The 16,827-nt window shown below is 29.2% G+C and overlaps 1 protein-coding gene across 5 annotated transcripts; it reads left to right on the top strand.

The window, feature by feature from the left end:
- Window positions 1-2,223: 2,223 nt before the first annotated feature.
- LOC127717954 (uncharacterized) lies at window positions 2,224-16,296 on the top strand. 5 transcript variants are annotated; one of them, XR_007989485.1, is made up of 12 exons: window positions 2,224-2,346; window positions 2,490-2,546; window positions 3,339-3,413; window positions 5,455-5,733; window positions 6,919-7,260; window positions 8,652-8,942; window positions 9,536-9,643; window positions 10,179-10,206; window positions 13,391-13,419; window positions 14,824-14,952; window positions 15,291-15,355; window positions 15,707-16,296. XR_007989485.1 is itself a non-coding variant. In XM_052223832.1 (5 exons), the coding sequence occupies exons 2-5, from the start codon at window positions 13,407-13,409 to the stop codon at window positions 15,917-15,919; spliced, it is 420 nt and encodes a 139-aa protein (XP_052079792.1). In that variant the 5' UTR covers window positions 11,430-12,011; window positions 13,391-13,406; the 3' UTR covers window positions 15,920-16,296. The 5 variants fall into 5 exon arrangements, 2 of the variants coding, with proteins under 2 accessions (XP_052079793.1, XP_052079792.1); XR_007989483.1 differs by having other exon boundaries at window positions 3,084-3,413; XR_007989484.1 differs by lacking the exon at window positions 14,824-14,952 and having other exon boundaries at window positions 3,084-3,413.
- Window positions 16,297-16,827: the final 531 nt, after the last annotated feature.

The raw sequence follows: 16,827 nt of genomic DNA, 5'->3' as shown, positions 1-16,827 counted from the left end.
GAAGAAGTTTAGGAAAATCCTTATGAACCAATTAATCTTGTCTATGTTTAAATGTTATATTTCAAAACATTTGTATTCATTGTTTATTAAGTTGAAAAAAGTTTATATATCAAAATCTAAATGTACAATTTTGTATTCAATCTATATAATTTATGTTATTGACACCTTTAGTATCATGGATATACATAAAGTTGCAGTTCATCATTCTGTACCCGTTCATATTCACAGATTATATGATCAAGTTAAATATGTACAGTGCACAAAAAACTACAAAAGTAATTGAAATGGCAGTTAGTGTTACATTCGGTTAATATATATGTCAGTATGAAATTTAAATGGTACGTAAAAAAACTCTACAGATGTTAAGTTTACCTATAAATTTACATTAGGAATAACCATAATTATTTTAAATCAAACAAGGAAAGTAGTATTGATAATAGCCGGAAATTTTTAAAACAACAAAACCAATCGACCCCAGGAAACGATGGCACATTTTCTATTTGAATTGTTTCCGATATATATTACGGAAACAGGAAAATAAAAGGCATAAGCTACATTAAAAAATTTGGAAAACTAATAACACGAATTAGTCTGCACACGCCGGTTCATATTGAATATAATTTTTGACAATAACATTTTATAAATAAAGATTCTACCATTGCATCGAGTGTGATACGATATCGACGTCATAATCGAATTTTGACCAATGAAGAAATGAGATCAAACGATCCACACGTTGATTAAATAAAAATAATCAACATGTCAGGAAAGGGATAAATCGTGTAAGAATTAGATAAAGTGTGTTATTAGTCTTCTTAAGTGATAACTTTCGTCATGGTTCCTTACTAAATTATTAATTTTGTTTTTACTTATCTTTCGTAAACATTTTTTTTTTCTGACGCACCGAAATCGAGATCCAGATGTAAAATGTAAAATATAACTTGTGTAGTTTAAAATATTATACACTGTTGATGTTGTATGTAAATGTAAAATAAAATAAAAAATAATATTAAAGCTATATCGATTAATGATAAAGACTTACTCCAAAAGATTGAACATAAACCGTTCAAAAAAAATAGTAAAATTATAGTAAAATAACCAGGAGGGAAAAAAACAAGAACCATAAATATATCGAAATCGAATTGAACATATTATACAAAACCCGTATTAAGATTATTGTTGATTCTAATATGACGTGAATCTTTCGCTTTGTAACCAACACCGTGATAAAATTCTCGATATATCTATACTTAGCGCAGACTCACATATATACATAATAATGGCTGTTACAATATACTTCCCACGTAAATCCACATGTATTGGAACCTATTTGCAAACCCTTTGCCGATTTTATTGTTTTAAAAATTTTAATTAAAAAAAAGAAAAATAACTTTTTTTCTTATTCGGAGAAAGCAACAAAATACAAATAAAAATTAAATTCCGCGAAAGTCTATTAATGTTTTGGCGCATTTATGTCATTTCAAAACATGACGTCATACAAATGAAAACGCTAGAGTTGAAAGTTTTCTGTTACGTGAGCCATCCAAATTCATATAATATTGTATTTAAATTGATTTTTGAGGTAGGTTTTGTTTAATTTTCTATTGCATTGCATTATTCGAATATTTACTGATTTCAGCAAGTCAATATGGCGGCTCCTTAGTTACGAAATGTCAACTTTGGATTTGACGGTAGCTTACGAGAAAAACATGTAAATTAAAAATTGCAAATGTTGGGTTGAGAATTAAAAGAATTAAACAGATTTTTTTCTAGCGTTTATTCACGAAATAATCCATGCAAGCTATAGATTTATTAGAATGCTTGAGATTTATCTAACAGGAAGTGAAATAGAACAGCCACACACACAGCATACCCATTCTCGCTTATTTTTTTTATGACTGTATTTGTCCTATTAGAATCGAAATAATTCATGAAAGCCATAGATTGTTGGACATTTACACATGGCCTGGGCCGTGATATTCGTTAATTTTATCCCTCGCTAACGCTCAGGATAACATTCGAATATCACGGCCCTGGCCATGTGTAAATATCCAACAATCTATGGCTTCCATGAATTATTTCTTAAATATTACACATTCACTTTTTATAAAGAACATACGGTATGTCACTAAAGGAATAAAATGAAAGCGTCATACTAAATATAAAAGAAATTGTGTTTATTGAGACCCAATTTCCGATTTTCTATTTTTGTCGTGACCGTCATGCAGTTATTTAAGAAGGAAGTTTTTATGTTATTCAATAGTGTGGCTGTCAAGTAGTAATAGCTCAATAAATGTAATGTATTTTATTACCACGGGAGAAACACAATTAAGAATGAGAATACAGGTAAAGCTTTTTACGTATACAGTTAAAGTCAGAATCTTATATTTAGAATAACTAGAAGCAAGTACAAAATACCATATAATATAAATCTGTACAATTGATATACATTAAACTTAACCATTGGGTATTCTTCTTTGTTATTTTAGACATGTGGAATAGAAAGAAATTTATTTTTGTTTTCCTGAAAGTGTTGCAGGTTGCAGGTAAAATATTATTTTACTTAGTACAATAATCAGTCGTTGTAAGACGGAAAAAAAACGATCAGCGGTTGCCTAGGAACAAAAGCATCCTACTATCATGGTTGATACATTAAAAAATAGACATAAGAAATGGATACATATCGAAAAATGCAAAAAACTAGTTAGGTTGAAAGCACTCAGTTATACTTATAATAGTAAAACTGGTGAGTAAAAGCATTTCAAATCGAAACTTAATACGAAAGTTGCAAACTAAAAGCCTAAAAAGGGCCAAAAGTAAAACCATTCACATTTCAATGTATCTTCCTTCACCGTAAACAACCGACAGTAGCGTTATAGCAAAGACTGCTGACAGTTTCTGAAACACAAGCAGTCAACCAATCAATGAACTTGTTATCTCTTGATAGACATATCCCGCACAAATGCAGATATATGGTTATAAATGCATTTGAATTTAGAGCAAAATGTTCAAATATATATTATTTTTGTTTGCATGTTTGACTTCCAAAAGGAACTTAAGACGATTATCCCTGTATTCTATAGGAATCATACAAGAAGTACTCGTGAGAAGAGGTGATACAATTTTATTAAATTGTACATGCACCAGTCAAACAAATGGGCTCTGGAATGGACCAAATAAGTCAGCATCAAGAATAAACGATCTGGACGAAGAAAATTTAATGCCATATGCACAGGGGTTTCTGCTTAACCCAAAGTTAAACATGTCAAAATATTATATTGTGGGAAGTTACAAAAACAGAACTTGTAATCTAATAATTAAACATTTTTCGTCGACAGATGAAGGAAAATACAAATGTCAATACATAAAAAATGATACAACAAATAGTCGTGTTTACAGACTTATCATACAGAGTAAGTACTAATTACACGTTGATAAAAAAATTGCATTCAAGATATTTATCAAACGTTCATTAAAGAGGAAAAAATGCTGTGAACATGTTTACGTTTAAGACTATATTACATTTCGTGTTTCGTTAATATTCATTACAAATTCTGCTCTAGGGTAGAACAGTTTTACCTGACGTTAATTAAAGCAGCTATTATATCGTCATTAGGAACATGGTTAGTCAGCTGTAATTTCTCTGTGTTATATTTTGAATAAGGAAAGCGAAATAAGCTACACTAACACACAAGTATTCAATGTATTTTTGGTTCTGTTATACGTCAATATTTCATAGATTTTAAACTCAAATATTTTATATATAGTAAACATTAGCTGTGTATATTTACGTAATTATCATAAACCGGACTAATAATATATTTTCTTTAGAAATACATTGTTGCCGGTCTATACAGTTCTAGTTTCATTACTATTTTGATCTGAGCGTAACTGATGAGTCTTATGTAGACGAAACGCGCGTCTGGGGTATTAAATTATAATCCTGGTACCTTTGATAACTAACAACTAGAAACACTACTTATTTTCAACACTACTTAACAATACGTAATTATTGAAAATAGACAACAACAAAAAACACGAATAAGATTAATATAACAAAATAGAGAGAATAACAAAAATTATAATAGATATGTTAAATACATTTAATAAATGAATTAATCAAATTGGTTAATATAATTCAATAAATAACTATATAGAACGATTAATCTGTTGAAAACTGTTCGAAAGAAGTGAGAAGAACTGGTCTATGAACTGTTGTAGAACATTCATAGTGGTAGCTTCTGAGAGATTTGAACTGATTCCAACTGTTCCTATACTAATTCATTTCGACCATGTATGTTTGTAACACTTTGCATTAGAAGTAAATAGTTGTCTATTACACGAATTGTAATCAAGATGTTTGAGTTCATGATTGACAACATATGTGTTATGTTAGTAGGACGTGTTTTTAAACAAACAGTTGGCATTCTGACGGGAACCAACTGTTACCTTCTTCTTGCCGACTTGTTTCTTTGTTCGTATAAGGCTGGCTTCATACATGGATGTCTACTGAAGAAAGAAAAGAATTTTCCGTTAATTTCGCGTTCCTCTATGAAGATAGGTGTTCTACAGAATTAGACATAACACCGGGTTTGTATTTTCATGATTTGCACGATAGATGTTACATATGGAGCAGGATCTTCTAACCCTTCCGGAGCTCCTCAGATTACCCCCTTCCCCCGCCCCCAGCTCTGTGTTGGGTTCGTGTATCTCAGTCTTTGGTTTTCTATGTTGTCTTGTGTACCATTGTTTGTCTGGGTTTTTTCTACTGTTTTAGTCATGATGTTGTCAGCTTATTTTTAAATAGTAACTTTGATGTCCCTTTTGTACCTTTTGCCTCTCTTTTGTAAGTTATAATACATTGTGATTGCAACCAACATAATATTCCTGCAATCAGATATTGAATTAAACGCACCTGTGCCTTCTTTTAATTATAACTGTACAATTGAATGAAAATTGCACGATAACAAAAGAATATACGTCAGCAACCAAATAGCTCAAAAGTTCTTAAAGGGCCCAATCCTTAAAATGTGATCTTCAACAATTATCAAGTGCCCTATTGCTATGCAAATATTACAATTACCGAGAGTTCAAAGAGAGCGCAGATTTTAAACTATGTCTACAGATACAACCGATTTTGCAACTTATTGTATCCTCATTATTCTTACGCAGTGTTCATTTGAGATAAATTTGCTTCAAGTGTTGATACATTTGAGTAATGAATATTCGATAATAGCAATTGATGAAAACAAAATATTAAAATGCGTATACTGAGTGATTATGATGAAATGTGTTTTTTTGTGAAATCGGAATACCATATTTATTAATTGGAATTAGACGTCATATATTTTTTCCCTAAACATATTGCTTGAAGTAGGAATAACCATACAAAAGAATTAAATATCAAAATATAAATCCAAACAAATCTTTTCATTACCATTTTCTTTTGGTTAGCTCCGCCTGTTGTCTCAACAATTACCCCACAAGTAGAAGATTCATACCTTGAATGCAATATTTCCGACGATTCTGTGTCATACACTTTAAAAGATTGGGAACATAAATCAGAATCGGGTAAACATATACGATATATAAAAAACACGCAAGACGGTACACTTGTACTGAAGAAAGACAATTTTCAGAATAGCGGGATATATATATGCAGAGTGAATAATGATATCATTGATATGGATAGAGAGCATTATCAGCAACATCAAGTCCTGGTACAATATGAAGGTAAGCATAAACAACATGTACAAATTGTTTCTAAAATTTGGATTTTATGTGTATTATACCATAATCAATTGCAATATGCAAGAATCCAATTAACTATAAGGATATGTATACTTGTAAACGTACAAATGAGCTTTATCAACCGAAAAGCGCAAATCATAAAATACCTTTTCGGGTTAATATATAATGACAACCCTGATGTACAATGATTCAATTTATCGAGCTATTAATTGATTTTGATAATAACCATCATGTGAACAACACATTTGTGACATAATGTTTGTCAAATCATTTTTGTCTCGTCTGCAACGAAAGTTTTCGAATATGAAATAAATGAATTACAAACAGACGCTATTGTAACTTTTTTTTTATAAATGTTTGTATGCAATTTGGCTTTCAAGGTTACAAGTATAAGACGGACATCATCAACCAAAACCTTATTATGTTGAACGTTAAAGACGTCCTTAATAGCATTAATTTTCATAAAATCATGTAAACATTGCTCTCTTCTATAAAATGTTTTTTGATACATGTATCGATGAATCATATTATGATTTCTTGGAAATATCTAATTGAAGATATTTAAATTCCGAAATCAAGAGCGGTTGAAGAAGGGGAACTCGATTTTCGAATTTCTCTTTCTAATTCCAATTCCATGAATTCCTAACTTCAATAATTCGTGCAACGAAATTGGTTATGAGAATACCTGTTTTTAGTCTCTTCCACGTTTCCTTATTTTCCCATAGTTCAAAACTCACAAATCCTAAGTTATCTTATCCCAATGAAACCCCTATATGTACATAGTTTAACAGACGATCACTTAGCAATAGACTTGATTGTTTTCGATTTCATTCGAATATGAATCTTATACAACCAAACTTTTCTCCTCGGATAACTCTGACGTCAACAAAAGTCAATTTAAGAATGTTGAAAAAAAATGATTTTTGAAGTTTATGACGTAATATCAAACAGAACACAGATCAAAGGAAAAGATAAAGGTGACGCTGGACACGGATTTGTGCCGAAAAAATAATACTAGCTAAATTTATAAAAAAAAATATTAATACCTAATACATACGTCTATGTTTTCAGATGAAAAAAAAATACCTTGTCATATATTTTGTCACATCATAGAATTATTCCAAATTCAATATGTTATTTTCTTTTTCTTTATTCATTATATAACAGGGCCACCGGTGTTTTTTTTAAACAACAGCAAAACCTGGTTTAGACAATGTCATGGAGATGTAATTGTTACTTTAAGAGTCTTTACTTCATCCGATATCACGAGTGAACCAATTCTTAAACTAGAGGAAAAGAGTGAAGAGAGGCAATCGCCTGAAGTGATAGGTTCCTTGATGAATTCGACGTGTAGAGATTATTTGGTATTCTATAATGTCAGTGTTAAAGTGCCGTGTGTCGAAGTGACATTTTATGTTAAAACTGTGAAAGACGAAATTAGGAATTATTCTGCAAATGTGTGTAATACATTTGGGTGTGAGCTCTTTGACGTTAATGTCATTTCAACAGGTACGTATATTTGTTAAAACCCACTTGCTGCTACTAATTTATTTTGATTGTATTTAATGTGACAGAAAATTCGACATCTCGAACTGTTTGTTGTCAAATGCAAAACAATGACGTCTTTCGATATATGAGGGCATCCTCTAATGACACAACATTGACGACCCATTGAGGAAAAATATTGCACAATATAATCTTATAATAGTAATTGTAACGAGATACATGAATGAACGAATGAATGGTGATGCATGAATTAAAATATGGTCATATGTGTCCATCCAAATTAAGAAGGTTAAGAGTGAGTTGTTTTATATTTTTATGTTTAGAAGCGCATTTCGAGTATAATTATGGCAACCCTTTAGATAAATGAGATAAAGAAATATTCACAGATGAATGTGTAGCATAATTGGCTGTTATGCTTTTTTCTTTTCTTTCATAGTTTAATACGGTTTGTATTTTTATGTTGTAACGGATATCGAAAACTTGTGATGGTTTGTGTCTAATATTGCATTCACGTATTTCACAATGCCAATCAATAAAATCTAAGTTTGTATGTATTGCTATGGTTTCTGCACCTACTTTAGAATTACGATTACATTTCGACGGTCGAACATTAATCAGTTACAAAAACCTGAATAGTGCTAAACAGAACATTTCAACTCAGGCTTCTCCTGAGGGGTTGCAAACATTCATAAGTGTATTGCACTGATAAGAAAATGTATGGAGAATACAATGATTTTTTCCCTCTCTAAGTTTAGTTTTTTTCCCCGTTCTTTCGATGCTACATGTATGTTAGTGCGAGTTTTAAATAAATCAAGACACTGAAATTTAGACTTTAACTCTGACACAACATAGAAAAGAACCTTGCCGTTAGGGTAAATGTTTAAGATATTTTGTAGCAAAATATATGTTTGGGAAGGGTTTGACACATATTCAAATGCCTTTAACAATATTTAAAGTTATGGGCAGTTTTGTTTTAAACAACTACATGATTTCGGTGAATCTGATTCACTAGAGCAAATGTGTACGACATATTTGAAAAAATATCAATACCTATTTATGAGAGATTATTTATTTCGTGTTATTGTCGTATATAGAGCCAAAGTATATCCGTCTACATCATGTACATGTTACAATACCTTCATTTCATAGTCATAGTCAGCAATGTCATTAAATCACATGCACAACGAAACACTAGCAACTTAAAGAAATGCACTGAAATATATATCCGTCAACTTACAGCGATAACCAAACAGTGTAACTTATGAACAAACATCATGCATAATAAAAAATCATGACTACATAAAAAAATGTTAAACAAAGATAGGTAAATAAAAAAGGTAGTTGTACATTCTTTTAACATAACAGAAAAATATGTTTATTTTCCCCAACTTCAGGTATTCTAGAACCACCATCAAATATTTCCCTGATAAGTGACGAGACCAACATATTCATGAAATGGCATCCGGGTTTTAAAAGAGGTTGTAGCCAAAACTTCTTTATTCAATACCGACAATCAACAAGGACAACCTGGACGAATATAGGTCCTATACAGGATCATAAGGAGAAAGATGTTGCATTTACTTTATCGGACTTACGTCCTGATACACAATACGAAATTCGAATGTATGCTAGGAATAAGGCTGGATTTAGTGTTAAAACAAATATTACGACCATTCTCACAAGAAGTAAGTGTTGCAGGAATTTACTTTAATAATAGATATACTGATTCAACGATTTTTATATTAAGTCAAAGTTTGTTTACAGCATACAAAAGGCTGGCACTATATAAATTTCAGACTGATTTCTTCCTTTAAAAATATTTTTAAAGATAAATTAAAAAAGAAATTCTCTCTTCTGTACTCAGTGTTACACATGACCTTCAAGATCAACATTTTTTTGGATACATTTGTGATCGTATGTACTTCTTTTAATTCAATTATCTCCTATTTCGGATAAAGTTCATTTTCGTTTTTTATTTCGTGCCAACCGATGTTTGGTAAACTAATGACGGGTTTTCGTTACTCAAATATTACTGTCTAATCATATATCTGGAGATTTTATTGTATATTCATTCGTAGCTGTTTGAACAAAATTTTATAGTATTAAAATTCAAAACAAACATTAAAATACTGTCTGTAATTTAAACAAAAGTAAAAAACAACGAAGTCCTTACTAACAGAAGTTTTTTTTCGATATATTACATTTTCATTATGTTTTTATAGTTGTAAAACTGATATTGACTGTTATTCAAATGTTGTTTTTCTTTTCGTAACTGAAGAATTGAGAGAAGACGGGCAACGTTTCTTGGAGTGGATTGTTATTTCTGTAATGATAGTATAAGCTTTAATTTGCTATGGTTTGGTGTTTGTAGTAGTTAAAATAAGAGGTAACAAATCGACTATAGTGATAGGATGGAATCTTAAGTATTGTCAATATTATTTTACACTTTTTAACAGACTGATATTAATGCATTTTTCGGTTAAGCTAAGTTTTGTTGTGAATAAAACTTCATTGATTCACAATGTGTAGTAAGAGTATTTAGATATAATCCCATTTCATTGTAAATTGTGGTAATACTATCGGCACTGCAGCAGATTGATTCGAATTTCCACTCTTAATGTCTTTTCAATGACGCTCAATCTCACAAATATTCGAAAAATCTGAACCCGGAACAACACCGAAATCCAAGATCCCTCCCAAACAATCTTATATTAAAAATATTCTTTTCTCATCGGTACTTATATAATATTTGTGTAACGGTAAATAGTAACCAGTAAATTCGTTGAGCGGTATTATAAATTCATATTTTTTTTATAATCCTTCGTACATTATAGTAATATGATATAATATAATATATAATAAAGTATTTTAATCAACCAATTGCCTTAAACATGTCAAAGTGTAAATGATTAATCGGATAGAGAAAAGAAAGCAGTGTCACAACATAAGGTAAACTGTTATTTTTTTTTCTTTTTAACAGCATGCTTTATTTATCTTCTTGCATGAAATGTATGGATGTAACATTGGTCTGTTTTTTTTATATTTATATAAACTTTACTGATGTAGCTTATTGTATTTAGGCTTATTGATTTTCAAATGTGCATATTAATCCAGAAAGGCACTTCGGACGCTCGAAGTTAATCAAGTGTTTACTTCATATTTAACAGTGTTGGGTAACATACATTTTAGATATGCATACATGTATGATGTCAGTTGCACGTGCTTGCGAAGATTATTTAACAGTGCGTGCTGTTATTGGTACTATATGTGCACACAAAAAAATTATTACTAAGTAATTATATTTTACTTAAATTAAGTATTCTTTTTTATTACTCATTACCAGGAATTACTAACCAATTACTCACTATTACTAGCAATTACTTATGTTTTGCTAGATATGAAAATAATTACTTGAAACAAGTAATTGTTTTACTTAAATTAAAACAAATACTAATAATGATTTTACTCACTTGCGTAAATGAATTACTTAGTCCTTATTTAAGTAATAACTTACTGTTTTTAGTAAAACGAAATTACTTAGATTAAGTTATATATTAATGAACTACACATATTTATTTTTTTTATTTATACTAAAATGCAGTATGAAAGTTACTGGAATTACTTCTGATAACTTTGATATAAAACTTGTTTTTACTAAGTAGGCTTAGGCACTACATAATGTTGTTTGCTTGCATAAGGCTTGTTACATATAATAATAAATGCTTTCTATGAAATTTGACTCCATAATTTAACAATTTCAACATATGTAGGTTTCACAGTCTGAAAATTGCATAAATTTGGATAACTGTTAAAGCAATTTTCTTTAAACAGGCTATTATTTCAACTTGGAATTATCTAATTATGGAGTTTGCATAATTTCTTGTGCTTGAATTTTTTTTATAAATTCCATGTTTATTCTGTATTTTAATGTTCTGTGCGGCGCACAACACTTTGTATTACAAAGAAGATAACACATTTTCAATAGAATGCATGCACTGTGCCGCGCACAACACTATCTATAAAAAATACATTGTATTGAAAGTATAATGGAATGCTAAAAAAAATTATAATGCAGAATAAACATGGAATTCATTAAAAATTTCAATCACAAGAAATTATGCAAATTCCATAATTAAAAATAATTCCGAATTGAAATAATAGCCTGTTTTTAGATAATACTTTGAAATGCTTTAAAAATTTGATTGGAATTACTTAGTATCAGAATTACTAGTCATTACTTAATTTATTTTCATATCAAAATATCTTCAAATTATCATTATTAATTTTTGATATAATTTTTATAATGTAAACTTACATGACTTAGACTTACTAAAATTTAAAATTAATTATTTATTTTAAATATACAAAATTATATCATATTTCCTGTATTTAATAAGAAGTTTTTGATTTGAGACTGATACAATATTCAACCAATCAGAATTAAGGTTTCATTTGACTTTGGTAAGCTATTTTTGAAAATTGGCTGGAACTCATTCAGATTTAAATTTGAACAAAAAGTATACTGAGTTTGTTGAAATACTTGCACGATTGACAAGCATGAAAGGAAAGGAGAACCTTACAAAAAGGACACTTTGTGGGTATTTATGTTTCTAGCTACTCTTTGTGTACTAATTCAATTAAATGAAAATGTAACTCAAAGAGTTGCTCGGGAGGTAGCCCATGTTAACTTACAACAAACAAGAATAGAAATGGATTATAACAAAGGATATAGTATATGATAATTCTTTAAAAAGGTATGTTACTTTTTCAAATTATATGCATTTATGATAAAACCATGTAGAGTTTTTATTTTAATATTTATATATACAATTTATATGTAAAAGAATTACTCAAAACCTACAAATAAATTTACTGTTGCAAGTAATTGTATTTCCAGAAATTATTTGCCATAACTAAAAAAGTGGTACACGAGTTACTAAGAGTATTAAAAGAAATGCTCGATAAATATTAAAAGAATTACTTACTATTGTTAAAAGAAATACTTAATGTGTATTAAAAGAATTACTTACTTTTATTAAAAGAATTACTTACTTTTATTAAAAGAATAACTTACTTTTGTTAAAAGAATTACTTACTTTTATTAAAAGAATTACTTACTTTTATTTAAAGAATTACTTACTTTTAATAAAAGAATTACTTACTATAATTAAAAGAAATACTTAATGTGTATTAACATGATTAAATGAATTACTTACTATAATAAAAAGAATTACTTATTATATATGAAAAACATTACTTAGTATTTATTAAAAGAATTACTTAAGATACATTGAAAAATTACTTAAATTTAATTACTAGGTAATTACTTATAATTACTTGGCATTACTAGCAATTACTCATTTTTTGACAAACATTTTTACTTGTTTTTTTTACTTGATTTGAGTAAAATCAATACTTGTTTTAAGTAAATTCAAGTAATTTATTTTTTTGAGTGTGGGTGTAATACGCTAAAGTTATTTTACCAGATTTGAATGTAATGTCGTGTTCTTCTTGTACATTTGACACAAATATTAAGAAAAGAGGTACATTTCTTAAATGAAAAAAAATCCACATTTCCAAAGTCACAAACCACATCAGGGTTTATTTTTTTAATCAGTTACCAGTATTTGTTTTACAGGAGATGATAATTAAGTTATCGGTTTCTCGTCGGTTATACTAATTAACAACCTGTTTAAAATAGTAGCAATTTTGAGTTTGACATCTTACAAAGACGCTTACATATACATTTGTAATTCATGCCAATGTTTGTTGGTTTTTTTTCTAAAGTTGTAAGCCAGTACTCAACTGTCAACCCCAGCTTACTTCCTAATATACCGTTAAACACGATAATCTGATTCTTTTTTAAGTGAATTCTGTTTTTGAATTGTTTTTGCTATGGGTATAAGATGGTCATTTCAGAAGAAGATACATTGTATTTTCAAATTATTCTTCGTCATTTGTTAATAGCGGTATGGGGGTTTATTGTCTTCAATTCAATATTTGCATTTTGTCATTCAGTTGTATCCTTAAAATATATCAATTTTAAAATTGATATCAGAAAGCATCGCCTCTTTAACTCAGTAAGATAGTGCGAAATTTAAATATGTTTATGTATCTATAATTTTGCTTGTAGACTTGCAGACCTGGAAATGAATATACAAGGTACATATTAGTACAATATGAACAGCGGTATACATGGTATAAAAAGTCAAATCACAAAAATACTGAACTCCGAGGAAAATTCAAAACGGAAAGTTCCTAATAAAATACTACTGTTGCATTTATTTACCAGAATGTTACATTTTTGTTCATGTCTTTAAGAACTAGAAATGTGCACATTTGCACTTTATTTTTCACTCACATTTTGTTATACTTTTAATAATATTTAAGATATGCATAGACACCAATCAATTCCTTCGTTAACTGAAGTTTTCAGTTTGTTAATATAAGTGCGTAAATTAACAAATATAAGAGAAAATTAAGAGCAACGTTAAATTTATTATATATATATATATATATACGTATACACACTTATTATTTATTTACACGTACCTATATCAAATAAACGCATCATAGATACCAGGATTAAAATTTCATATTTGCGCCAAAATGACTAAATGTGTGTATAGAGTGGTTAAAAACCTGTTCTCGTTAGAATTTGATACATTCATTTGGCTTTATTCACATGATTTTAAATCGAAAACAATAGATATAGACATCAGTGAAACAAATATATTACGATCATTATAAGTGATCGGTTAATTCAAATCTTTAAACATATGTTCCATAAGTATTTCGAAAATGATTTTGAATTACCATATCATAATCAGTAAATTATTAATTCGATATTTTGAGGGAGGAAATTATTCATAGAAAAAGGAAATGTTTTTGTCAGGATATTCGACTAGCATTGTTTATTCAACAAGTTATGTCAAAGCAATGTAAATGCATAATACATATAATATTAGGACATAATTTTTACTACGACAACAGAAATATAGCCGTAGAAATCTTGTTTACAATTGTGGCAACTTCCTTTACCATATTTGCAAAAAGTATTTGCGTCTTCATTTTTCTGTTGTTCTTTCTTTTTCTTGTTTGGTCCATTAAGAATTTGCACCTACAATGTAAACAGTTTTGTATATTGTATCAATTAATTTGAAATTTCACTTACATGCTTTGTAGGTTATTTGTACTTTTAACATCTTCACTTGGTTTAGTAATAAAACATGTCTTGTCTGATATATTAGTAATGTTTTTCATTATAAATTCATTATTCAATTTTGCGATGTATGATAATCCTCATTTATGACATTAAGATCTTAACTGTCTTTGTTTTCCCCAGTTATTTTCAAAATCTTAAATATTTGTAATTTTCTAGAGGGTATGATGAGAAATTCTATTCATATTTTCATTTACTTTATAAAAAAAGGCGTTCAAAACAAAATATGTGTGTAGTGAAATTATTTAAAAAAGAATTGAGAAATACATGTGGTGTGAATATGACGATCATGTGTAACAAGTACAGTATTTTATTTACAATTGTTTTCTGTTTTCCTTGATCAGGGGAGTCAGTTGACAATCGTTTATACCTGTCAACAGACTTTCGTCAATCAAATTCTACTAGATATCAGCAAGAACTAAATGAAATGGGAATTCAACCTATAGGACAGTCAAGTTCAGCTTTAGATAGTCGTATGTTTATCACGTATATGACAATAATGAAATTTGCATTTGCAACGTACTTTGAAAAATAAAGTATTGCCGTTATTAGGATGAGGCTTATTTGCACACAAATTGATTAATTGGTTGATGTCTTTGTGTCTAACGTCAATTTCAGTACTTTTTAAATATTTTTCTATTTCGTGATGTCAATTTTTATTGGTCGAGAAAGCTGGAGCACACAAACGGAGCAAATATTCAAAGAAAGTGAAGGGTACTTCTAAAACTTGTCAAAATTATTTATCATCATTTAATAGAGAACTGAAAGCAATCGACATTTCATTTTTCTTTTTTTTTTGTATTACTTTCAGAGTATCAAGAAGAATTGATAGAAGAACAAAACGCTGTTCATGCCGACCTAAGCATTCAAACACAGGTAAAAACGTTTAACGCATAGAATAAAAAAAATATCTATTTTAAATGAAAATTTAATTGAAGTCTAAATCGACATATTTCGTAATACTTATCTATGTTACTCTTATCTAATGTGATGACATGTTAAATAAATATTCCAGACAATAGGAGCATTTGGACCATACAGGAATGGTCATGATCATATCTGTATATACTCATATAGTCCCATGTAAGGTCAGACATAACATAAACTTATCAAGAACTTTTTCTGACATTAAAACGTTCCATAATGCGATAGAAAATTTCAAAGGTTTTCACTTCAGTTATGCATTATTTTATAGTTACTACTACATTTTACACATTTATTTTGCAGCATACTGAATCTAACCTTAACTATGCTGAAGTTATATTTGAAGCAGGGCCTTCAACAAGCACGAGTATTGTCCATGGCAAAGAAGACAGAACTATTTATTCCGAAATAGATTTGTTGTGCCATGCAGATGCCATTCCGTCTAGCAGTGAAAGTGACGATGACTTTATGTATGTGGATGGGATTGAGAATTACAACAAACAAACATGCCTCTGAATTTACAATATCGTCATTGATTGTGCAGATGAATGTATTTATTTAAACGTCACTCCTTCCGTCTTTTGTATAAAAATACATGTTGCAAATACTTATGATGTTTTACTTTTTTTCAATTTTCTGTTGTTATAATATTATTGATCATTATTGTAATCAATGCAAATTTATAAATGAATGATTTTTATTTCTCATTAACTACAAATTACATAGTTAAAGAGAATATATATGTATAAACAATTACATTAAATATTAAAGCACATGTGAACAACACAACCATAAACATTAAATTACAAACTAACCAGGAGGAGTGACCCCCACATTTATAATTTTTATAAATCTACATAGTTTTTCAAGAACAATATAATTATTAGAGCTCATCAATTGTTGATATTTATAAATAATTGGACGAAGAGTACAATAGTATGGTAACAACCTCTCTCTTTATTGATTTAGAGCATTACATGACATAACATAATGATATTCATCACCTATGTCTCTTGATTCGCAAAGATTGCACAACCTATCATTTCTGGATATGTTATTCCACCTTCCCATCTCGATAGGTAATCGGTGACTTCCACATCTAAATTTACACAATAAAAATTGATTATATATATATTTAAGTATGTAAATACTTTATAAGGTGTTTTACGGTTTTATTTCCTGTAGTTATAATTGTAATCAATGGAAATATAAGAACACTATTAAACACTTGCGTCTCAAATTGAAAATTGAGGTGAAACTGAACTGATTTGTTAAATCGTTTGATTGAACAGGCATTCATTGTGTTCCATCCTTTTGTTCCGTTCTTTACCCTCTCTGCTAAATCGTTATATGCTTCTCTCATGACTTTCTCTGCCCATATTGTTTCACTTCAACAGGGCGGCTAAAGGAAAAAACTTTGACAA

The sequence above is a fragment of the Mytilus californianus genome, unplaced genomic scaffold (assembly GCF_021869535.1).
Source record: "Mytilus californianus isolate M0D057914Y unplaced genomic scaffold, xbMytCali1.0.p SCAF_10, whole genome shotgun sequence".
Lineage (NCBI taxonomy): Eukaryota > Metazoa > Mollusca > Bivalvia > Mytilida > Mytilidae > Mytilus > Mytilus californianus.
This window is presented reverse-complemented; position numbering and strand designations above follow the sequence as displayed.

Coding starts and splice junctions, on each gene's coding strand:
- LOC127717954 (XM_052223832.1), top strand. Junction 14,953..15,290: donor AAGTTCAGCTTTAGATAGTC/GTATGTTTATCA, acceptor TATTACTTTCAG/AGTATCAAGAAGAATTGATA. Junction 15,356..15,706: donor ACCTAAGCATTCAAACACAG/GTAAAAACGTTT, acceptor TTTATTTTGCAG/CATACTGAATCTAACCTTAA.